The sequence below is a fragment of the Podarcis gaigeae genome (assembly GCF_964106915.1).
Source record: "Podarcis gaigeae genome assembly, chromosome: 10".
NCBI lineage: Eukaryota > Metazoa > Chordata > Lepidosauria > Squamata > Lacertidae > Podarcis > Podarcis gaigeae.
In genome coordinates this window covers 31834747-31859901 of record NC_139686.1, presented here as the reverse complement: position 1 = coordinate 31859901, position 25155 = coordinate 31834747, and the positions used below count along the sequence as shown (strand labels likewise).

The 25155-nt window shown below is 40.7% G+C and overlaps 1 protein-coding gene across 1 annotated transcript in view; it reads left to right on the top strand.

Moving 5' to 3' along the window:
* The window catches only part of TCF20 (transcription factor 20), a 191282-nt gene extending 166787 nt beyond the window's left edge, over positions 1-24495 (top strand). The window contains exons 5-12 of the mRNA XM_083698529.1: positions 12764-12935; positions 14695-14847; positions 16953-17113; positions 17238-17411; positions 18904-19042; positions 20244-20431; positions 21949-22090; positions 22804-24495. Coding sequence (XP_083554655.1) covers positions 12764-12935; positions 14695-14847; positions 16953-17113; positions 17238-17411; positions 18904-19042; positions 20244-20431; positions 21949-22090; positions 22804-22982 — 1308 coding nt within the window. The 3' untranslated portion in view covers positions 22983-24495. The remainder of the gene's footprint in view (positions 1-12763; positions 12936-14694; positions 14848-16952; positions 17114-17237; positions 17412-18903; positions 19043-20243; positions 20432-21948; positions 22091-22803) is intronic.
* The last annotated feature ends 660 nt before the right edge of the window (positions 24496-25155 follow it).

Here is a 25155-nt window from a genome sequence, read left to right as displayed (position 1 = left end):
TTCCTCTGAGACACGCTGTTTAGCTTAGAGGACATCCTGTTGTTGACCAGTGGGATATTTGCAATTGTTATAGGTACTCGTGAGCTCTGCACTTAGATTCCACAATGAAAACTTAGCAATTCGGAGTCTACAAGAAAAATAATCCTCTGTATCCTGATTATCACCACTACTGCATCTGCTCCCTTTGCTTCTTCTCACCAATTCCAGCACCTATTTACTACCATAGTATTGGCCTTTGTTCTAGTTATGGCAGTGATGGCCAAACTTGGCCCTCCAGCTGTTTTGGGACTACAACTCCCATCATCCCTAGCTGACAGGACCAGTGGTCAGGGATGATGGGTATTGTAGTCCCAAAACAGCTGGAGGCTGTCTACATACTGTTTAGACTCCCAATACTTACTCCTACCATGATGCCCCTTAATCTAAGAAAGTTCACTACCATTCATTCCTGCTTGGGTTATTTCCAGTTCCTGCTCTGGCACTACGGCTGTGAGGTAGGTAAAGCCAACTCATTCACTATTACATTTGTTTATCCAATATGAACTGTTAATGTGTTTACCATTCATACACTGTAATTCCCACAATGCTACTGCTGTTCTGCGAGCTGGGATTTTCTGAGGCTGGGGAATGAAGATAGAATATCTGAAATCCTAGCGTAGTAATCCTGAGCCAAGTTCTCAACAGAAAACCTTTGTAGACGATACCAAGCGTAGTGCAGCATAGTTAAATCTGTCATGCCCAAGGTTCAACAAGCCCCTCCTCTTATAAATGACTCTGTATTCAGAGATGGCTCCAATCTTACACTTAAGCAAGTCTTCAAGGATTCCTAGGATAAACCATTCTATAATTTGCATCCTGCAAACTGGAAAATATCCACAAGATATAGAAGGATGTGATTGGTGGTAAAGCATATGCACCATGAAAGGAACAGCCTCAGCTCTTGACAAATGGCAGAAAACTCAATATGGAAAAAAGTTACACTTCAGTTCTTGTCCATCTGTCTTCTAATTGCCAGGTGTATTTGCATTGCATTACTACCTTCCATGAGAGAAAGCTTCCTGCATCTTTGATCTGTTACACTTTGCAGGCAGGACTGGCTACGATTCTTTTATCCTCCCAAGAGCAGGCTGCACATTTCTTCTTTAGCATTCCAAATCTGCTATGATTGTGTAATCTGAATTTCCTGGTGTGCCGCTGAAACCCAACTGCAAAATACAGAGTCTGCAAACACCTGAAGTATCCCTAGTCTCAAGTGCAAACCTCCACTCTTGTGCCTCTAGAGTTCTGTGGACTTCTGTGTGTAGCCATAACAGTCCTGCTAGATGAGACCAAAAGTATTCTGTTCTCAACGAGATGGGAGAAGACTTTGGACAGGTGCTCTCATTGCTTTGCTTCAGGGTTGAGCTTCTGAGCTTGTGCATCTGCCTGCATGCTTCCCCATCACTCATTGCTGGGTACTCATCTTGTGGGAGTGCAAGCTGGGTGGTGAAGGGAAGCAATGGCAGGTGCAGGGCAGGCCCAGTACATTTTAGTACCTGATGAAGATCCCAAAATGGCATGCCTCTCCAAGCCAGGGAAGATCTACATCAGGAACGGAGGGGGGTTCAACATCAGGAACTGCTGCCCCAGTGGACCATGCCGCCTGAGGCGGTTTCCTCACCTTGCCTCATGGTTGAGCCAGCCCTGGGCAGATGCTTTGGAGGCTGCAAACAGACCACAAGAACGAATAACAATTTGGAAGGAGGAGGAAGAGAAGACGGGGAGTGCTTGATGGAGGAGTGGGGAGGAGATGGGTGCATGTGTGTGTGTAAAATGGGGTGGGGTCCCTGTGCGTTTGATAGAATAAAACAAAGAAGAGGGGAGGAGAGAAAACGGGTGTCCCTGCCTACCACCTGACTTGAAAATGGTCTTTGTCTAACCTTATCCTCGAAGTTGTTGAAACGCTTGTGTGGGACCTTGAACTTCTCCACAGAACAGTGGAATAAAAATTGAAAAAATAAATGCCGCTGCCTTTATTGCAGCAACGATACTCAGGAGGGTGAATAAGATGGTGGTAGAATAAAAATGAGCAAACAGGTGGGACCTCATGGGACAGATTAGGTTTATACTCAGTTGTAAACTTGATTTGAGAAGTTATGAGAATGCTGAACAGGTGGGGAGTGTAGCAAAATGCTTGGCCAGAAATTTGATTGTGAAAGAGTCCCATCTGCTGCAGATAACTTGGTTACAAAATTAATAGAGGGTGTTCTTCAGAATTTTAGGAAGCACAGGCTGCAATCCCATATATATTTACTAGGAGGTAATTTCCATTGAACTCACCAGAAATTTTTGCTGAGTAAACAATCCAGAATGTAAACACAAAAGAAAAACCCAGTATAATCTATTTGGGGCTTACCTCTTGAGGTAATCATGGTTTATGGATTGTTTTGTACAGAAGACTGATTCCAACCATACTCTTCTATAATGGGATTTCCTCCCAGGTAAATGGGATTAGGATTGCAACTTTAGCAAAGGGAGCAAAAGCCAACTAGAATAATGATCCTCCTCCTTCTCCTCTCAACTTTCCAATGTTTCTTGTGGGCAAACAAGCCTAAAGGAGAGGAGAGCAACCACAACTCCCCCCCCCTTTCAGTTTCTGAAAGACCCTGTGGAGTCCTGGTGGGACTACAGGAGATCATAAACGACATCCTCAAAATGCCTCCATGAGCAAATAACCTTGCAGAAGTCTTGACTGGGCATGTCAGCCCTTTGCAGTGGGATCCTTACCATGCTTACTTACCACAAAGCCCAGCTGGGGGTGGGGGTGGGGCGCTTACTTCCATGTAAGTTAGGTTGAGATTGCAGCTTTAGCAAGAGGAGCAAACACAGGATTAGAGCAGTGATCCACCACCTCCCCACTGGCTGACAGCAACAGAACAGAAAGGCTGGCTTGCTGTAACCTGCTCCCAACTTTGCAAAAGTCTTTTGGAGCAAACACCTATTTAACCACCACCACAGAGAGACTCCTGCCAACCTAGCAGTTTGAAAGCACGTCAAAGTGCAAGTAGATAAATAGGTACCGCTCTGGCGGGAAGGTAAATGGCATTTCCATGCGCTGCTCTGGTTCGCTAGAAGTGGCTTAGTCATGCTGGCCACATGACCCGGAAGCTGTACGCCGGCTCCCTCGGCCAATAAAGCGAGATGAGCGCCACAACCCCAGAGTCGGCCACGACTGGACCTAATGGTTAGGGGTCCCTTTACCTTTTTACACAGAGAGAAGTTCTGTCCTCAACTTAGAAGGAAAAAGAGTGGCCAGTTCTGCCATCCAATTGTGTTTACTGAGGTGGGTTCAACCCAGAAGAGACAGCAGAGACAGCCCAAACAGCTCCCAAATACAGCAATAAGTGTCTTTCTAACTTTCATTCCAGGAACACTAGAGACTTAGTTAATGTTTCTTAATGAAAGTTCACATACTGGGCCTCCTTGCAGGCACAAACCTGTTGCATCAATGGTAATCCTGCCTTGAATGGACTGGGAGAGGCAGCCTTGCCACAACAGGAGATTCCCCACCCTATCTTATTGTTATTGCTCCCAGCATTCTTCCTTGGTTTATCCACATCTTCAAATCTTTCTCCACAAGGTATTCCCCCACCCTTCTATCTTTAAATGTGTTCCTATTACTCCATGTTTTGAAAAATCTACATGGGAGATGGGAGAGAGGGGAATAAACCTGGTGAGAACTCAGGACTGAACGCTATTCCCTGTAAATCGTGTCAAACCCGAGAGTAACACTAGAGGGCATACACTGACTATTTGGTGTGTGTTTTGAAATTTTCTTGTTCCCACAAACAGTGCAAATGTTGTTTATGATTGCTTTGTTATATATTTCGCTCTGATCAGTACTTCATATGGCTAGATTTATTATGTTTTTATATATGCTGTAAGCTGCCCAGAGTGGCGGAGGAAACCCAGCCAGATGGGCAGGATATAAATAAAATAATAACAATTATTATTATTTTGCATATTTTTAGATTTATTCTCTGACCCACAGGATCAGAATGCTTACTAGTCTGAAGCCAGTGATAAAGGCAGCCATTTTGGGAGCCAGCCTCCTGTTTGGTTTTATTGCATTCTTCCTGTATCAAAATACAATAAAAAGAGAGAGAGAGCAATAATTAAAGATATACAAGACATCAGAAACTTCCTGGATTTCATTTGTATTTGTTATTTTTTTGGCAAATTCTGAAATTTATTATTGTTGTTGTTGTTGTATTATATTTCTATATAGATATAGTAACTTCTTTACATTAATCAGTTTCACATCTCATGCATGTCTTCTCTGTGCTGTCTAAATGTTTCTCCATATCATCCAGCCTTCAAAAAGAGGAAAAAACTGCAGCCGGGTATTCTTCCACCAGCTCCAATGGATAGTATGTTACCTCCTGAAGTCAATACAGGAGGGTTTAGTACTTAATTTGTTCTGGAGGTCCGTTCTTAACCTGAAACTGTTCTTAACCTGAAGCACCACTTTAGCTAACGGGGCCTCCCGCTGCTGCCGTGCAGCCGGAGCCCGACTTCTGTTCTAATCTTATCCTGAATCAAAGTTCTTAACCTGAAGCACTATTTCTGGGTTAGCGGAGTCTGTAACCTGAAGTGTATGTAACCTGAAGTGTATGTAACCCGAGGTACCACTGTATTTGAAAGTCTGTCCTGTGAAAGGGACTAGAACAGGTCCCAGTTTCTGGTCTAACCAATGTAACTCTGAATAATTTATTAACACATAGATGGCTAGTACTGTATATAAAATCATTCAGTAGTGCTTGAGTGTGCTATTCATCATGGACAATCTTCATTAGGCACCAACAGCAGTCATACGAACTGTACAGCGATGTGTTTTGCAGCACTGCTGGTCACTCTTATGGGCAAGCTAATGCTTCCTTTTCTACTATCTGAACTTTTGAAGCGCTTTGAAAACATGGAAAGCTGGCTAGATCAGATATTATAGCTGGACAAGCATAAATGAATGTATGGGCAAATCTATAGTTGCAGCTGAAATGAGGTAGGAACAGATTTTTGAACTGTCTAGATACGTCCACAGAAAGAAAGGGGGGGTATTCATTCTGAACAATTGATCATTATGTTAGTGGTGATCCCCAGGCAAGGGGAATGGTGACTGTCGTTCAGCACCCAGAACTGCAGAGGGAGAAACAAGCTGGATGGAACTGTCTGAACAATTTAAATCAGTTTATTGTTCATTTTTTAAAAAAGACAAATGCATGTGGACACTCTCCAAAGTTATTTATGGATACATTCTAGTTAACATGTAAGGACAAGTATTGTTTACTGACCGCAAGAAGGCAGGCTTGTTGCCTGCAGGCGGGGCTATTCTTCGATGAAACTCCCACAAGATTTTCATTTGTTGCTGTGATAGATTAGTTGTTGCGAAACTTGAGCAGCGAGCTTTTTTTCTTGGAAGAGAGCACAACTATGTGGATAGGGAGGGACAGCAGCTAGAACAACACGTACAAGTTGAAAAATAAACAGAAAGGGGCTGACAGAGGAGAGAGGAAGGCAAAGGAAAGCAGAAGGGGATTTATCCAGCGAAGAACAAAATCATGGATCGCTTGCTGTCATTGCCCTCCCTCTTCACAGCTGTATGGAACAACCCCATGCTGCTGGGGATTTTTCTCGTTATTTTCATCTTGGCCTTTGATTACATGAAGCGTCGGAAAAGCTGGAGCCGCTACCCTCCAGGGCCACTCTCCCTGCCCTTCATTGGCACCATATTGCAGATTGACTTCCACAACCCTCATGCTTCTTTTACCCAGGTAAGTGCCTCCTGGGGGCTGGGAAACAAGCAATGCAAGCCTCTACACACCCAATCACTTTTCTTATAGGAACTGCCCAGTGTTAATAAAGGGCACGTCTGGGCAGTATTACCCACACCCTCAGGCTTCATTTGCTGTGCCAAACTTGGAAGGTGGCAAAGCAAAGTTGCAGGCACTGTTTTTTTAGAGTGCTGCAATGCTACTTGGGCCTTGTGGAGATCATGCACCACCCTGGCCTCTGTCTGCAGTAGGGTTGGGCAGGAAAAGCAGAGGTCCATGGGGAAATGCAGGCAGTGCGGTGCGTGGACTGCAGGGGGAAGAAATAGCATTGTTTCCCATCTGCACCCCTTTCAAACTACTATTTGGAACCACACCCTAGCAGTATGAGAAAGGAAGGTGACCACAAACATGCTTCAATTAGGCTTGGAAACACATTTTGCTTTCCATAACTGCTCTAGAGCCCATAAAATGTGGCACACCAAAGAACTCCTGAACTCGTAAGAACTCCTGATTGAGATTTTGTTTTCTTTTTAGTAGAGGTAACCTCATTTGCGTGCACCATTTTTTGGCACCGCTCGGGGGCTGTGTGGGCTGGGTTTACTCATCCTAGCGGATCTAGCTTATGATTGAACCCTAAGTAAGTTGGGACTGACTTGTTTTATGGATTTCAGTGGGCTTTAAGCCCTGGCAACTTGGGTTTAATCTGGCCCTGCTACTGCAAGTACGCCTTCCATAACTAGGCATGCAGTAAGCAGGCAATTTACGTGTGGGTTATGTTCTTGGAATAAAGCCAAAATTGGGGATCGTCAAAAGGCATGGGGTTCAGTGGTAGGTGGGATTGCCAAAGTTATTTTTCCTGGAACCCCACCCAATTTCCACCCCTTTTAAATTTTTTTGCAGCATGTGTAAGGCTGAATGCACACAAGTGAAATGTGTGCAAGCTGCAGGTTTACTGTATTCTGTGGAATTTGAGGGCTGAAAGAGGAGCAATAATCATTTCCATTAATGGTAATTTTTGTGATCCTGCATTTGCAGGGGATAATCTACCCAGAATGCATATTTCAAATCTCATTATTGCCTGGAGCCTTGGTGAACAAAACTAGAATCTTCAGTTAAGCTGCTTGAGGGCAGAAGAGAACATTCAGTGGTTGCAACCTTTCATTCTGGAGACTTATTTAGATTGCAAAATAATGCTTTTAAGATATGAAAATGCAAATGCCTGCAAGGAAAGATTCTTGTTGGTTTGTTAACTCTTTGGGCTCATCCCCATTTACCTTTTGCCAGTGCTTTTTTTAAAAAAGAAAATGAAAAAAGGTGCCAGCACTCACCTTGAAGTCGGTACAGTAAGTGCCACACTTTTAACACTTGGGGGGAAACGGTGCTATTACTGCGTTCCCTTGAGTACCCCCAGAAAAAAGCACTGCCTTTTACCACTCATTTTCTAGGCACAGGTTGGTGCTTTCCTGGTGCATATCAATATTTGCTTTTTTAGCCCCTCACTTTCCACTGGAAAACTCAATCATTGTCACTGAATCAGAGAAGAAAGAAAGAAAGAAGTTGGATCTGGACCTGAAAAGCCTGGACTTGTGCCTAGAAATGTTGAACAAAGGAAAGTGTGAATGAGTCATTTGTGGAAGTGAAATGAAAGGCTTCTTTGGTGTGTGTTTTTGTGGCACACATTGATTTGCATTCTAGTCACATTCTCTCTATTTTTAAATGCTTTATTATTCTAGCATAATTATTGCAAAGTCAAAACAAAACATTGCAAATATACACATATACACAAAATTTTCAATAATTAAATAAACAAAAGAAGAAGAAGAAAGGAAAAGGAAAAAAGACATAGAAAGAAGAAAAGAGAAAGAGAATAAGAGTGAGAAAAGAAAAGGAAAGTTAGGAAAGGAAAAGAAAAGAAGAAATTGGGAAGAGTTTATTCTACATATATTTCTACAAATTTATATTCTACAAATTTATTCTACATATTCTACAAATTTATTCTACATATATTTCAATAAGTAAGTAATAATAAAATGTCATTGATTGACTTCCACCGCTTTCACTGCACTTCCTATAAACATTTTAAACAAAATTATCTCTGTTATTCCATATTTTTCTCCCATAGAGTCCCACATAAATGATCAAATCACTAAATTCTCTGGGTCTCTCACAAGGCTACTCTATACACAGCCAAAACCTTGTATTTGATCCTTGTCTACATAACCAGTCATTTAAACATTCCCATTGTTTCTGAATTATACTTTTTGGTTTTTGTCTTATTAAATCAGTTAACTTTGCTAATTCCATATATTTGCATAGTTTGTTCACCCATTCCTCTTTGGTTGGGATGTAGTTTCCTTTCCAATGACTGGCTACCAGCATTCTCGCTGCTCTTGTTGCATACAGCAAAGTATTAATTTTGTCTTTCAGAATGTCTCCATTCAAGATTCCTAATAAATATGATTCTGTTCTCTTGTTGTATGATATTTTTATCAACTTTTTATTTCCTCATGTATCATATTCCAAAATTTATTAATTTCAGGGCAGGGCCACCACATATGATATAAGGTACCAATCATTCTATTACACCTCCAACATTTATTGCTACCCGATATATTCATTTTTGCCAACCTATCTGGAGACATATACCATCTATGGTGCATCTTCATAAAATTTTCTCTTACAGTGAGGGGGGGAAGTATTTGATCCCCTGCTAAATTTTCCCTCTTGCATTCTGACAAAGAAATGACCAGTCCATAATTTTAATGGTAGGTTTATTGTAGCTGTGAGAGACAGAATAACAACAAGAAAACCCCCTTTTTAATATACATTCTATTCTATTTCTCTTAAATTTGCTATTCATCCCATTCACGTTCCATGGAATACATTTTAGCACCATACCACTTTATTAAATTAAAACAAACTCACTTTATAGTTAGAGTAGGTAATTTCATATAATGGTAGACAGAGAACTATATTAAATATCGTTTGTAATTAAAAGTCTTAATCTTATCTTTCTTTCTTTCACTCTGGAAATTTTTCTCCTCCTAATTCCTCCCAATATTTTCTCCAGAAGATTTTTGTTTCTTCTGATCTGAAAGATCCTCTCCTTTCTTTGTATGTAAAAGATAGTCTTTAGGGGAATTCCCATTTAAACATAATTTTGTTTTGTTTTTTAATGCTGAGGTCATAAATCTGTAGTTATCTCTCTTTTTATGAGCAGATGTGTTGGGACTTCTTTCATTATTTCAATGTGGTTCCCTTCTATGTAAAGTTGATCCATTCTACCCTTCAACAAAAGTTTTTCTCTAAGCAGTCTCGAGTTCAGGAAAATCAAAGTCTCCTGGACCTTTCCTGGTCCTTGATTTGTTTGCTCTTATTCTGAATATTTTTTCAATGTCCAGGATCAGGTCCTGTTCTCGTACTCCTAGTCAGTCTGCTAAGGCTTTTGTTATTTTTGTAGCTATTTCTTCATCTTGGTTCTCTTTAATTCCCCGCACACGAAGAACCATTTCTCTCTGTTTCATCTCCAAGACAGCCATGGCATTCCAGGTGTCTTCCTGTATTTTCCTCAGTTCATCAATTTCTCCTTTATTATTTTCTTGGTATCTCTTCATCTCTTTTTGGTCTGTTTGATTTTTTAAAATAATTTTATCTTGTTTTTGTATCTTCACTTTTACTGCTTGGACTGTTGCGTCTAAGTCTTTATGTTTAGTTGTCAATTGGTTTATTTGATTGGAGAGTTCCATTATTAGGCTAGAGTTTTTTTCAATCTTAGTTCCCATATTTTCCATCTTTCTGTCTAATATTCTGATGTTTCACCTAGATTTCCCCCCATTCTCTCCATCACCACTATAAGTTCTTTCAGGTCCATGTTGCTCTCATTTTCTATAACTGAGACTCTTCGTTGGTGGTTCAAAGCTGTAGTAAAACCATCGCTGATTGGGCTTTCTTTGATCCCATTAGGCTCTCGTCCCGTCTGCTCTTCCTTTTCTGTTTTCTCTCGAGATTTTATAACTTTTAGGGAACTCCCCTAAAATACATAATTATGAGTCCATTCCCTTCTGGGTTATCCAATATTTCCCTCCCCTATTTCTAGGGTGGTGCCGAAAAAAAGCGGGGAGTAAAAGGGGAGGGGGGCTCCTATTTCTGTGTTGTTTATTCTCCTCTTTTTATTTTTGAGATTATTTAATTTGTTCCTGTAGTTATATTTTTGTCCTCTGTCAGTGTCTATTTTAATATTTAATAATATTTAATATTTAATATTTAATAATATTTGTTCCTGTAGTTATATTTTTGTCCTCTGTCAGTGTCTATTTTAATATTGGCCACAAGAGGTCTCTACATTCCCTCTTAGTTCTTTCCCTCCTCAATATCTCTCTTCATTTGTGATCCTAGTCCTCTCTTTGGCGTCTTTTCCTGTTAGCACTCTATCACTTCCGCCAATAGCGACTCCTCAACGCTGACTTCTCTGGAATTTTCCCGAAAACGGGTATGTTTATTTTCTTCGCAGGTCCATGTTTTATGTTTAGTTGGGGCAGTCTTCTCAACCACCTGCTTTCCCCTTAGAGCGCTGCCTTCCTTTCTTTGTCTATTATCTGTTTCTTTACTCTTTGTCCTTCGTCTCTGTCTTATTGCAATTTCTTTGAACCTTTGGTGTGTTTTTTAATATTCCTAAGAAACTCCTTGTGAGGTATTTTAACAGGAGTTGTCTGTGCTGTGTTGCTGTCCCCTCTTTACTTCCGACTGAAACCTTTGTTTAAAAAACTTTTATATCTCGTCTCTCCCTTGCTGCCCACCATTGCTAGTGGGGAGTTGTTAAAGATTCTGAGTTTTCCTACAGTTGCTTCGGGAAAAGAATGTCTTTTTTTAACAGTATCTCTCTTATAGGAGAGTTCAGCGCTGCCTCGTCAGGTTTTTGGGGCGTTTGCATCGGGGAGTGGGTTAGCCTGTTTGCGGGAGGTCCTCCCTGCGTCTTAATTATATACTTTGTTTTCTCGCTTTGGGAGACCCCTTCTCGCACTGCTGTGGGCTCTGCCCTCAGGATCCCCCCCTGAGGTTGGGGTGACTTACGCCTCGTCCTCCTTTTCTCTCTCTCCAATGCCGGGTTTGCCTTGAGATATCAGGAGCACAGATCCCCACCCAACTGTAGGTGCGCTGTACTGGAAGTCTCATACTCTCTCTTTAATATTTTGCTGGAAACCCAGCCTATTTCTACTACTATTTCTACTACTACTACTACTACTACTACTACTCTCAGAGCTATAGGAGTTTTCACTTGCACGCCCAGTCTTTTTGCTTGGGACAAGAACAGTGCAACTGATTGGTCCTGCCCCACTCTTTAAAAGGAGAGCGGGATGGGTAGGTCAACTGTTGGGACAGTAATGCCTCGCCATGTATCCTAGCAGGTGAATATATTGTTAGGATATTTCTTTTCCACCTTAAAAGGGAGCAGGCTATGTGAGTCAGAGTCTGCGTATTTCCTGTTCACAGGATGTTTATGTTTTCTGTTGCTTTCGTTTTCTCTCTCGGTGCCTGAACACGCTAGCAGGCGGTCATGTTTTTCTTTGTTCTGACCAACGCTGAATAAACTTGTAAATATGCTCTCCTGCTGTGCAACTTTCGCTGTGTGAATTCTGCTGATAGAGCGTGCATCAGCCCAGGAATGTGGCAATCTATTTCTGGAGCTCGTGTCACTCGCTACTTGCTGATACTGTATCTACGGGAGGTTGATGGACGTCCGGAGTCCGGAGTCGGCGTGGAGGCAGTGATGGCCTTTGTCTCCCTGGCAGTATCCCAACATATATTTCCCATAAACATGTCAAGGAGATTTTGTGCTTGCATTTTTCACAATGCAGAAGGAAACCCAACCCTATAGTAGAGCTGAGTGTCATCAGCATATTGCTGACAATGTACTCCAAACCTCCAAACTCTTTGTGCTACTTCTACCAAATCTTAACATGAATCCTAAAATGAATGACTGAATCCTATGATGATAGCAAGATAACAAAAAAGTATTATGATCCAGGGTAAAAGCTTGACTGTGGTTCTAATGAGTGAAATTCTTGATGTGAGGTTATTGTGGCTGCCTTGTGTCTTGGTCACTTGGAGGAATGCGTGAGGCTGTGCTGGGCATGGACAAGATGCTTCTGTGCTTCCTGTGGTCATCCATGGAATGGGTCTGTTACTGGAAGTTTAATTGAATTATAGCTTTATTTGTGATACAGGATTAATTTGCTCTGTTGGATGTTACGAAACAGTTGCTGGTGTTTATTTTAGCAGAGTACCAAGGTTTAAATTCCGTCCTCTCCAAAATATCAACAGTAACTTTTTTCTTTATTTGTGGGTAAACACTGTTTTCCTTGATAGGCTTTTTATCTGGCTCCAATAGCAGTTTTCCTTCTCTACATACGTAATTGAGCAATATCGCTGCAAGCAATTCTGCTCTAGGGATTCTGGAACATTGGGCAGAATACATTTTCGCAGACTGGGTTTTATCAGTTTAGTCCTTAATTATATATGCTACAACTGTTCACCTCTAGATTGGTCTACTGCACTGCACTTTGCATGGGGTTGCCCTTGAAGACATTTTGAAAACGTCAGCTGGTCCAAAATGCAGCATGCAATGTTAAGACCAGCAGAGGGGTCTCTCTTGGTAGTTCTGCCACCCACAGGAGCCGGGCATGACAACCTAGTAGTGGGCATTTTCTGTGGCAGCCCCACTGAGGTGCATCATTTATTCTCACCTTTGATAGTTAAGGTATTTTGTTTTATCAGTCCCACCTCTTCTGTCAAATGTGTACTGCTCTGTTTTCACTGGCATGGTTTGGCTTGCTTTTGCAATGCTAACTTTTTATCTATTTATATATTTTTTTTATTATGCTGTAACTGGCCCTGGGACTTGACAGAGTAAGATGGGTAAGAAATCTTAAAATTTCCCCCATTTCTTGTCTTTATAGCTAAGTAAGAAATATGGGAAAATTTATAGCCTGCAGAACTTCTGGACAAATGTGGTGGTGCTGAATGGTTACAAGGCTGTGAAAGAAGCTTTAGTCCATAAATCAGAAGATTTTGCTGATCGCCCCTTCTTTCCTATCTACAAACATCTGGGATACGGAGAAGTCAATCAAGGTATGTTTGGAGCCCCAAGTTCCTGGAGAAGATGAAAGGGGTTGGGAGTCCCCAGCCACTGCTTGTCACGCTAGCATTGCAAATGTGACACCAAGTCCCGTTCTCTTAATGCAAAGTTGCACTTGGAGGCTGTGGGGTATTCAGCATTTTCCCTAGAGACCTGTTCAGAATCTACTTATGCCCATTTCAGTGCATAAATCAAGCTTTTGAAAGGGGCTTTCATGACCCCAGACTCCTATTAGAAGAGACCTAAAAACTGTGAGGACAGAGATACAGGATCCTTGAAGCTCCCCAATCAGCAGTTGTTCAGGAGAAGTTTTCTCCACCTTCTTGCTACGCCCAGGTTCCACAGGTTACCTATCCATGCCAGAACACACATCTGTGTAATAGATTACAGATCCGTTCCAAGCAGGGACTTCTTATATACATCTGCCCTGTATGACAAAACCATCCGTGTTGGAGCAACTCTTCCAATTCCCTACTTCTCAGTGAAACTGGCAATCAGTTTATACTGATTTGGGCTTCAGAGGGAGGGAGTTCTCTGTGCTTCTAACTCTCTCCTTCCTGATCCGCCCTTTGCCAAAGCCAGTCAGAATGGCCCCACATGCTTGCGGGGAAGGGGCCCTGTGTAGTTAAATTGTGTATTTAATGATATTTTTTATATATATACTTTATAGTCCCTTTAGGTACTTGTACAACACAACTGTATATTTTTATAATTTTAAATAAAATCATTTTAAAATATTGTTATTGTAATCTGCTGAAATGCTTGTACACATAACGCACATAATTTTGAAATTAAAAAAGATATTGAAAAGGAAAAAATGAGGTCATGGCTTCAGTATATATTCATATAGTTCAGGTCAAAGTGTTCTTTGCCATAAAACTATGGCATAACTGGTATAAGCAGATATCAGAGCTACTTAGGTTCCTTCTTGTGGTAATTTATCTTATCAATGCCAATATTATGGGATAAAGTATTTGTTTATATCCATGTACCTCAAGAACCGTCCCGAACTTTGTGTTCATAATCTGAGGCCCTTCTTCATGTGCCTCCTCCACGTGAGATCTGGAGGGTGGCAACAGGGGACCAGGCCTTCTCTGTAGTGGCTCCCCATTTGTGAAATCCTCTCCCCAGGGAGGTGCATTTGACACCTTCAATATATATTTTTAGACATCAGGCGAAACCGTTCCTTTTCAACCAGGCCTTGGGCTGATTAATATTCTACAGCCTTTTAAATGTGACTGCAAGAAGTGAGGGTTATTGTTTTGCTGTTTTCTTTTAATTATTTACTTGTTTTTATTATGTATTCTGTGAACTGCCCTGAGATATTATGATGAAGGGTGGTATACTATTATTATACACCATTCATATATTTTATATTAACAAGCAGTTCAAGCTGAGGCCTTGCTGTTTGGTTAGCCCCATCAGAAGCAATATGGCTTATTAGGCTGAAGATGGACTCCAAATCCAGCTTCTTATTGGTGGTTTTAACTGTACATAAGATGGGGAATAAAAAACAGGGCTTAGCAGCTGAAGGCCGCAGAGCCAAGGTTCTCACAGCTGCTGATGAAGAGGCAAGAGAATAGATCGTAGGAGCTGTTTTGTGGGTGTCAGGGAACTGGCAGTCCCTGTGTCTTCCATTTCTCACGGTGGCCCTGCCATGAAATTTGTTGGTGACCAAGGGTTATCCAGAAAGGTCTTTAAAATATAATGTACAAGCAAAACACACTTTTTTTTTCTCTTCACTTTTTTCAGGACTGGTGATGGCACAGTACAGCCAAGCCTGGAAGGATCAGAGGAGATTTACCCTCTCCATACTGAGAGACTTTGGAATGGGAAAGAAATCTCTGGAGCAGCTGGTGGTTGAGGAAGCTGAACATTTGTGCTCAGTGTTTAGTTCTAAGGAAGGTGTGTTAAAACTAGGAAAATTGGGAAGGGCGAAGGGCGATACCTTTAAAAAGCAAGTGGAAGATGTAGGCAGATGGTTATCTCCATCATAAAAATGGGTGGGGCATTTCCTATACCGTGAATATTTCCTCCCTCACTACTTTCATTGAGTCTTCGGAGCATTTGCATCTTCCTGGGATCAGGATCAGTCCTTCCTCCAGTTCTGGCATACTGACAAAGTCTTGCTTCTTCTGATGACCCAAGTAATATACTTTAAGAAAGGATAATACTGTACATCTGAGTGTAGGACAGTGGTGTGTGTTTCTCTTACTTCTATAAGATTTTCTTTCCAGAAAGAAAATTTGTGCAATTGGTTGACTTTTCATAAATAAATTAATTATCTACCGCCATAGGGATATAGTAGGCACCCACGGCAAGAGTTCAGATTAAGAATCAGGCTGATTAAGACTGAGGGTGGGTGAATCTGTCAATATCAGTTTCTCTCAGTTTCTCATTCTTCGAATCTTAAGTTCAGTTGACATTTCTGCATCTGCTTTACCACCCGAAAAGCAACAACCACTGACCTATTTTTATTATTTATCATTTAAAAAGCAGCTAACATTTTCTAGGCATTACAAAAGTTTAGAAAATTAGAATGTTAAAAGATAAGAAAACAAGACAGCAACTGTCTGCAGGCTTATAATCTGATAGGCAGAGCCCAAGTGGAAAAGGCGATCCTGAGGAAAGAAAAAAACATGCAAACTCAGATACCAGGTGTTATGTACTGAAGTTCTCACCCTGGGCCAGCGGGGGATACTGTAGATAGTTATGCAAATGAAGGATCAAAAGTGACATTCAGTGATTGGATAGTTTTAGAAAGTTGTTACAGTAACGAGGTTCTGGAGCTCTATATAAGCAGGCTGACTGAGCCCTTCAGTTCAGTTCTGTTCCAGCTTACAAATAAAGAGCTGCTTTGGAGAAATCGCTGTGTCTTCTGATATGTTCACCCACAACTTAACACCAATTCTTAAAGTTAAACCATTTGATCAAAAAGCAGGGGAAACAAATAGTAGCAGGTTTCTCAGCCAGCCAATGGAGCAGCCCTTCTGTCCCACCCCCTGAGTGACAGCCTAGCAGAATGGCTGATGATAAATGGCTGTTCAAGTAGTTGGTGACCAGCAATAATTTAGGCTGTAATAAGTGATTTTTTTCTACTTTCTCAATGCCCCAGCTGCTTTTTAGAAACACTCAGGACCTTTGTTCAGCCTCCTCAGAACTTGCATTTTTAAACTTACCGTATTGGCCCAAATATAAGCTGCACTCCCCCCCCCCCCAATTCCAACTGTGAAAATTTTAAGTGCTGCTTATATCCGCAACCTTACGGTACGCAGCCAGGAGTGTGGGGCAAACAGTGCCAGGAACAGGGCAAAGCAGCACCCACCCCGTGCGTAGTCCCCCGTCCTCTCCCTCAAGGCCAAGAAGGGAGAGAGCAAAGAAGGGGAAAATCCGCCGGCAGCTCATCACAGCTCCCCTCCCCCCCAGTATGCAGCCAGGAGAGCGAGGAAGGGGCTTATATTTGGGTGTTTCCCCCCTTCAATTTTAAAAGTGCGGCTTATATTTGGGTGTGGCTTATATTTGGGGCAATAGGGTGCTTATTTATGAAACTGATCAAATTGTGAGGAGTCTGAGCATGGGCGTAGCCATGATTTTTATTAGGAGGGGGCAGAACCTCAGATTTTTATTGGTTTGTATTGATTGGGGGGAGACAGCTGCCCCTACTGCCCCCCCCAGTTACGCCCATCTGAGAGAAAAATATTAAGACTATGTATGCTAGATAGGCTTTTGGATGACTTCTCTATTAAGAATTTCTGTGGATTTAGGAGGGATTGTTCAATACATGCTAAAAGAATTGATGAGTATGGGTTGTGGAGGGTAGAATTATTGAATTTGTCATTGGAAGGGACCGTAAGGGTCATCTAGTCCAACCCACTGCAAGGTACGAATATTTTGCCCAACATGGGGCTCGAACCAGCAACCCTAAGATTGAGAGGCTCATGCTCTACCAACTGAGCTATACCAGTTGGATGTGTCCTAATATCATTTTTGGGCTATTCTGTCCTTTTCAGGTCAATCATTTAATCCTCACTATCTCATAAACAATGCAATTAGCAATGTGATCTGCTTCCTCACTTTTGGCAATCGTTTTGACTACGAGGATAAGAAATTCCAGAGTTTACTTCATTACCTTGAGCTGTCCATGAAGGAAGAAGCTGGACTTCTGCCACAGGTAAGATAAGTTGTTTTGGGGGCAGGGTCATCATGCTTATGTGACTGTTAGATCCTGGGTCTGATTAGTATTTACTATTATTATTATTATTATTATTATTATTATTATTTTATTTTGGCATCAGGCTCTTAATTCACTGCCCTTTTTGACACACATCCCTGGATTGATGCAGAAAGCCTTTTGTCATCAAAAGAAATTAATGGACTATTTAGGTGAGCTTGTGAATGAACACAAAGAAACTTGGGATCCCTCCTCCAAGCGAGACATCACTGAGGCATTTTTGGAAGAAGTTGAGAAGGTGAGGTGCATTTCATTTACTACATTTTTAGGGGGGGGAAATCAAAGAGGTGTACAGAATATATAACCCAATAAAACAAAACATAATACCATTTCAAAAACTGCTTTGACAAAAAAACCCGTTCATGGCTGAGATTGCCATTCTGGGAAGAATTGTTAACAAATTATGCAAAATTTGCAATTCATTGGTAGACATCTAATATAAGGAGGAAATGAGTGCCACCATGCTAGATGCCCTGCTCCTAGCGATGGTGGAGTAGACCTCAGAAGCATGTGGCACCACCAGGAAGGCCTCTTCAGATAACCTCAGTGACTGAGCAGGTCGATAAGGTCAAAGGTGATCTCTCAAGTAATCAGGTATCAATGTGTTTATGGCTTTATTTACCAATAACAGAACCTTCAACGTGACCCAGTAGCAGGTAGGCAGCCAAGGCAGATAGTACCATTATTTTAACAAGCATGTTTATATGCTTACAGTAGGTTGCACCACTTAGCAATCTAGCTGCAGCATTCATAGAATTGGGTGGGGTTTTTTAAAAATAAATATTTTTATTTTCTAAAGGAAATAATAATAGAGCTGTTGAATTTGAAGGGACCCCAAAGGTCATCTGGTCCAATCCCCTGCAATGCAGGAATCACAGCTAAAGAATCCCTGGCAGCAGTTGCAGTTTTGGGATCCCCCTTATGTGCTGCCTCTCATAAAGTGCACTGCAGTAATCCAGTCTAGAAGCTACCAGTACCTGGGCCCCCATGGCCAAGTTATCTCTGCCCAGGAATAGTTACAGCTGACATAGCACCTGAAGCAGGTAAAGGTTGCTCCAAGCTACTGAGGCCATGTGTGACTCCAGCAGCAACAGTGGATCCAGGAACCTCCCCAGGCTGTTTACTTCCTGAATGAAACCCCATGCAATTGACATATAGATATGTCAATTGACATATCTCTCAGCCTTGGGAACTGCTCAGCTACAAGGCTTCCATCTTTCCAGGTTTCCATCTCAGTAGGTGATCTAGATATTCCAGAGTTTGACTTAGACATATTGGAGATGAAATGCAACCTGTTAGTTTGTCTTGTATTAGAATATGCCAAGCCATAGGATTAAGCATGGATGCTCTGCTGGCATGATCAGCAATGGCTGTGTCGCATTGGGAAACTCAGGCATGTATATCGCAGCACTATTGCGTGGAATTCTCCAACTGTTCCTTAAAACGGTTCCTCCCCGTGTGGAGCCTTCTCCTTCTCCCCTGTAATCTTTGTGCTGTAAGTCCCTACCTGCTGCTACACACTCCGCACCATTTGGCTAGGTGAGAGTGAGAAATGTATAAAATGATGCTGCCACATTATGGGCAGTGTTCCTACATGCCTCAGAGGAGAGGGAGAGAACTAGTAGTAGTGTTTTTGGCAGCAACTCTATGGAAGGTTTAATGTGTACTTCAGGCCTCAGGAAATTCCTGGCAAGCGTCTCTTACATTCTACCTGTATACTGTCTCCTCAGAGAAAGGGCGAAAACAGTAGTTTCAATTACCAAAACCTCCCTCTGATGATTGGTGACCTGTTTTCTGCTGGCACGGAGACCACCACCACTACCTTGCGCTGGGGCCTGCTCTACATGATCCTCTATCCTGACATCCAGAGTAAGAGCCACTGCTGAGTATTGTTTTAGGGACCACCTCTCTGTGCATGAAGGTCTTGGGAAGAAGCCCTGCTTCTTTCTACCTGCTGAGTCAGATGGATCAAGGCACAGAGTAGAGTTTTCTCTATAATCACCTTCTTTCTATAGAATCCTCTCCCTTAGGAAGCCTACCAGAGCACGACAAGATGAGCTTTTAGAAGGTACTGTAAATCCTTCTTTTTTGCGAAAGTTTCCAGGGCTGGGGGAGAATATATCCCATCTTTGGACTATAAAACAGTCTAAAAGGCAATTCAAAAGCATAAAATAACTACAGATAAGTGCAATAACAATATAATAAGTACAGTAGGTACAATAGCAATATAAACCAGTAGAAAAAAAGAAAAGCATCAACAGAGGAAATCAGATTAGTTTTGATGGGACTGATATATTGCAGCATTATAAAGCTCACCCAGACTTCCTTTTGTGCTGTGTTTCTAGGCACAGGTTTGTGCCTTGTGTCCACCTGCTTTTCTTGCCTCAGCATTTTCCCCATTGAATCAGTGCAAACAGAAATCACCAGAAAACTCAATTTTTCATTTGTTTTGATTCAGCATTTAAAAAGTGAGTTTTTGTAGGGAGAGCAGCGGGGCGGGGGGCCGGGGGCCAGGACAAAGCACTCAGAAACTGTGTTTTAAATTGCAGACCTGTGCCTTCAAAGTGTGGGGCAAAAGCTATCTTCTGTCAAATCTCTCCAGCTTTCACTGAACTCTACAATTTAAAGTGAACATAAATTTCACATGACACACAGAACAGCATAGGCTAATACCTGCATTATTAATTTTGGGGGGTGGGGGTCATCTTAAAATTATTGATTTTTGTAATGTTATATCTCCATTATTATTGCAATTCTTTTGTTCTAATTGGCAAAGGTTGGATAATAAATGTTCACAAATAAAATATATTTCCAAATAAACACAAATACATAAACATGCATTGATCTATAAATAAAAGAACGCACACTGTACAGTACAAAGTAGAGTCCAATTCTAGAACTGTGTTGAAGCTGATCTAGATGTTCCCTCCATCCCTGGAAAAACAGTGTTGAAAGATCTGCAGTGAGACAACTCATGCATTATTCTTGGTGTAAAGAACGTTTAGATCTCCCTGTTTCTCCGTTGTCAGTTGCAGCACATTGTAAGTTACATCCTTCTCTTATTTTCCAGGTAAAGTCCAAGAAGAAATTGATGCAGTGATTGGTAGGAACAGATCTGTCACATTAGAGGACCAGGCAAATATGCCTTACACTCGTGCTGTGATCCATGAAACTCAACGTTTTGGGGATATTGTTCCTGCTGGCATACTCCATAGAGCATACCGTGATACAGAGGTGGAAGGCTTCTTCATCCCAAAGGTATGATGGGTTAGAGAGAAGATATAGTGAAAGAGAGCAAAGAGTTATGTAAACAGATAATCACAAAAACAAAGCTTTTTTGCAATTAATATTGAATATACCCAATGTCAGGCCTTTGAAGCTTAATGAGAATGTGGACTCTTCTCCATTAGAGATTTTAAAGCAGATGTTGGATGGCCATCAGTCATGGATACTTTAGTTGAGATTCCTGTACTGGACTAGATGACCCTTGCGGTGCCTTCTAACTCTATGATTCTATGAATATCCTCTGACCTGACAAAAGTATGACCCTAGTAGGATTTTACCTTGGAAATCAGACTTGTAAGCGACAGCCAATTTATAACATTCCATGTATCTGATTGAAAGTTAGTAGAATAGTTGGGACTAGGAAAATATTTAGGAGAATGTCCATGATCATATAAGAGCTTTTTGATAGGGTTACTTAATATGACAGTACAGTCATGCCTTGGTTCTCTAATTGTGACGCGAACATTTTGGCTCCCGAATGCTGCAAACATGTAAGTGAGTGTTCCAGTTTCTGAACATTTTTTGGAAGCCGAACGTCCGACGCAGCTTCTACGGCTTTTGATTGAGTGCAGGAAGCTCCTTCAGCCAATCAGAAGTCTCGCCTTGGTTTTCAAACAATTTTGGAAGTTGAATGGGCTTCCAGAACGGATTCCATTTGAGAATCAAGGTACGACTGTAATGGTTTTGGGGGTAATACACTGTTATTTGGGGTAATGCACGGTGATAAATATATTTAAATTTGATAGTCACTTTATCTTACCCAAGGCAACCCAAAGAGACAAACAACCAAAGAAAACCTCGCACATAGCTACATTAAACAAGGGGATGAAATAAAAAAAAATACATTAATTACATCCCACCCACTCCTAAAAGGCCACAGTTAGTTAAAGGCCAAAGACTTGGTTATAGAGGAAATTTTTTGCCTAGTGCCTAAATATAATGATGGCACCACCCCCAACTCAAACAGCCACTTCATGATACTATGGCTGATTGTATTCTTACTGTCCACCATAGTCACAAGCTGGGGAAGCCACAGTACATCATTTATCTGGAGGCCAACGCATTCTGATGTTTCACAAGCAAACATGACAATGGGCAGTCTTCGGTTATGACAACCAGTTTTTGAAAGTTAAGATTTGGTTAGCTGTTGGGAATTAATTGGTACACTTTTATGTTTGTTTGCTCAAGGTTTTTGTGTGGTGTGTGTGTGTGTTTCAGCTCACATGTGTTGAAAATAGATGAAAAATGCTGATGAAAAAGATGTATTAATATAATTTAACATTTTAATAATTTCTAATTGAGTTGTTAGCATCCAAGCCTAGGTAGTCCAACATTTGGGGAGATATATTGAGGTGGATTGGATCTAGGTGCAGATTTTCTGTTCTGCTCTGTCCAAAAGAAATGAGAGATATTAAACAAAAAGAGGTGATGAATTTGCTTTGTTCGTCCATTATTCTAAATCACACCTATTTCTGGGGGGATGTTCTCAGGGTACCACAATCGTGACCAACCTGTCATCCGTGCTGAAAGATGAAACCATGTGGGAGAACCCGCATCAGTTTTGGCCAGAGCACTTTCTGGATGCCAATGGGCAGTTTGTCAAGCGAGAAGCTTTCATACCTTTCTCAGCAGGTAAACTGAAAGGGAAGAAGAGTTTGTGAGGAACAAACTTTCCTGCCTTCACCAGAAAAAGGGTATTCTCTATGGGTTCAAGCCAGCCTGTTCCATTATTATGATCGGATGATCAGTTTTATCAGCGTCAGAAATCAGATTAGGCTCTGCACAGACCAAAACTTTGCAGAGAGTTGGGGTTGGTTTTGTAGAATTGTCATCAGGCATTCTGGATGGGAAATTTTCTGGAAACCTCATGAGCTCTTCCAGGCCCAAACCATTTTTCTTTTTCTTTTTTTGCAGCAAAATCAGATTGATATCAAATATCTTACAGTGCCAGCCCTGCCAATAGGCCAATTGACCAGGTCATCGTAGGAAACTGGTTTGGGGTATCATGAAAGGGCAAGGAATTGCTTTTTTAATTATTTGTATTGTATTTTAACTCTTAGGGAGAGGTCCTTGTGGTACTCTGCCTCAGGCACCAAGTATAGGTATTATGAACTTGACTGTGTGGGGCTCTGTTTGGTTTTGTACCTTAGGCAGCAATAGTTCAGACGGAAAATGAGTTGGCCAGGCTTGTTGTTGTAATTTTACATATCTTTATCAAGCTATTACATAAGCGTCACAAAGCTGTCAGGTTAAGGGCCAGGGTAGAGATAGGAAGGACCTTCTTGTAACTGATTTGAACGAGCCAGGATTGACATTTTGGTGTTGTCATTGTTCTTTCCTCTCAGGTCGTCGTATCTGTCTTGGAGAACAACTGGCTAGAATGGAGCTTTTCTTCTTTTTCACCAGCCTCCTACAGCGTTTCACCTTCCATATTGCAGAAGATCACCCAAGACCAAGAGAAGATGGGTGTTTCGCTTTTACACTCGTCCCACATCCTTATTATATCAAGGTTGTTTCAAGATGAGTGCAGACACCTGCACAAACATACTTCTACATTTTGAGTCATTCACAGTGCAAATTACCTTAAAGATATAGGTCTGCTGAATCCATAAAGTAATAGATCACAGTAGCTCATTTACTGATTCTTCCTTTAGCAAGAATCACATTTATGGGTTTTTTTCAGTTTCTCCCTTTCTCTTTTCTTTTCTTTTTTCTTTTTTGTTTTAAATAAATACAGTTTTAATAGAATCATAGAATCTTATAGTTGGAAGGGACCCAACCCCCTGCAATGCAGGAATCTCAGCTAAAGCATCCATGGCAGATGGCCGTCCAACCTCTGCTTAAAAACCTCCAAGGAAGGAGAGTCCACCTCCTCCCAAGGGAGTCCCTTCCACTGTCAAGAAGCTCTTACTATCAGAAAGTTCAGGAATGCCACCATCCTCCTGAAGGTGCAAGAGTGAAAGAGCAGCTCTTACTGTCAGAAAGTTTTTCTGTGTGTTTAGTCGGAATCTCCTTTCTTGTAACTAGAATCCATTGATGTAAGTCCTACCCTCCTGAGGAGGAGAAAACTTCCATCTTCCATGTGATAGCCCATTAGATATTTGACGATGGCTATCATAACTCCTCTCAATCTCCTCTTTTCCAGGCTAAACATATCCAATATATATTATATAATAATATATAACAATTATATATAACAACAAAAATATATAACAAAAATATATAAAAGGTATATAAAATATATAAAAAAGAATAAAAAGGTACAAAACCAAAATCCCAACTTGCCTCCCTCCCCATTCCAGGACAGATCAATCTAGTTCAGCTTGCCCAAGTCCAATCTGTGATTTCAGTGGCTGCCGTTCTTCAGGGTTATCAATAAAGTATTTGTTAAAAGGATGCCACATTTCAACAAAATCATCTACACAATTTGTGTTATTAAATGCATGCACTGATACAGCAATAGACCATACATTCTGTTTCCAATGAGAGATACACAGACTTTCCAATCCTTTCCAATTCTGTGCCATCTGGAAAATGTGGTGCTTCTAAAAGAAAAGTATTTGGTTCTTCATAAGAAAGGTCAGGTTGCCCTTCTTTAAAAATAGTTGACAGTCTCAAACTTGGGGTACATTCCACATGTTGACCTGTAATACAGTATAGCTTATTGCTCAAAACTGAGTTGATACTCATTTTAGTGGTTTTTTAGCCCACAAATTATTCCAATCCACCTCCCTAATGTCTATCCCTAGATCAGATTCCCATTGCTGTTTCACAGAGTTACATCCTCCAATTGTTAACTCATTAATTATATGATACAGTATAGATAAATGGGTTTTTTGTATATTCATTTGTATGTAAAATCAAATTTTCAAATGATGTTAAATGTCTTGCGGCATGTGCTTAAACTTCAGAATTTGATATAAAAAACACTATTTGATGAACATAAAGACAATTTACACACTGCATTCCAATTTCTATTGTTATTTGTTCAGCAGATATAGGTTAACCATATTCAAATAAATCAATTAGTACATGAAGATTTTTCTCCATTTCTGAATAATATGTTTTTTTCCTGTCATATGAAAAAGTGGATGCAGTACAAAAGGTATCAACGGTGAGATTGAAGAAGCTAATTTAGGTGCCCACATCTTCCATACTTTCAGATCCGCCTTTGTAAATGTATTTATTATCAAATCAAACATATTTTTATTGTGTATTAAAAATGATAGACTCAGTAGTCTATATATTTCTATCAAACTCCATTTGCCACCATGTTTTATCATTTGCATTTTGTATTGTTCCAGTTATATTTTGAATATTGTTAGTATAATAATAATAATAATAATAATAATAATAATAATAATAATAATTTATTTATACCCTGCCCATCTGAGTAAATGAGATGAAGCAAGACTCTCCACCACCGAGACTGCCGATAGATTTCAGCTAATTGTAATCTGCGTCTTTTACCCTGGTATACAAAGTTTACTATCATCCTTTGCCATTTTTAAAAAATCTCAGTCGAAATACAGATGAGTATAGTCTGAAACAAAAACAAAATTTTTGGTAGAACCATCCTTTTCACTGAGGACACTCTTCCCATCCATGATAACTTCAACCTGGACCAGTGTTTGAAATCTTTATTAATATTTCTTATTAATGCCAGAAAAACATTTGTGATTATTATTTTTTTGCCA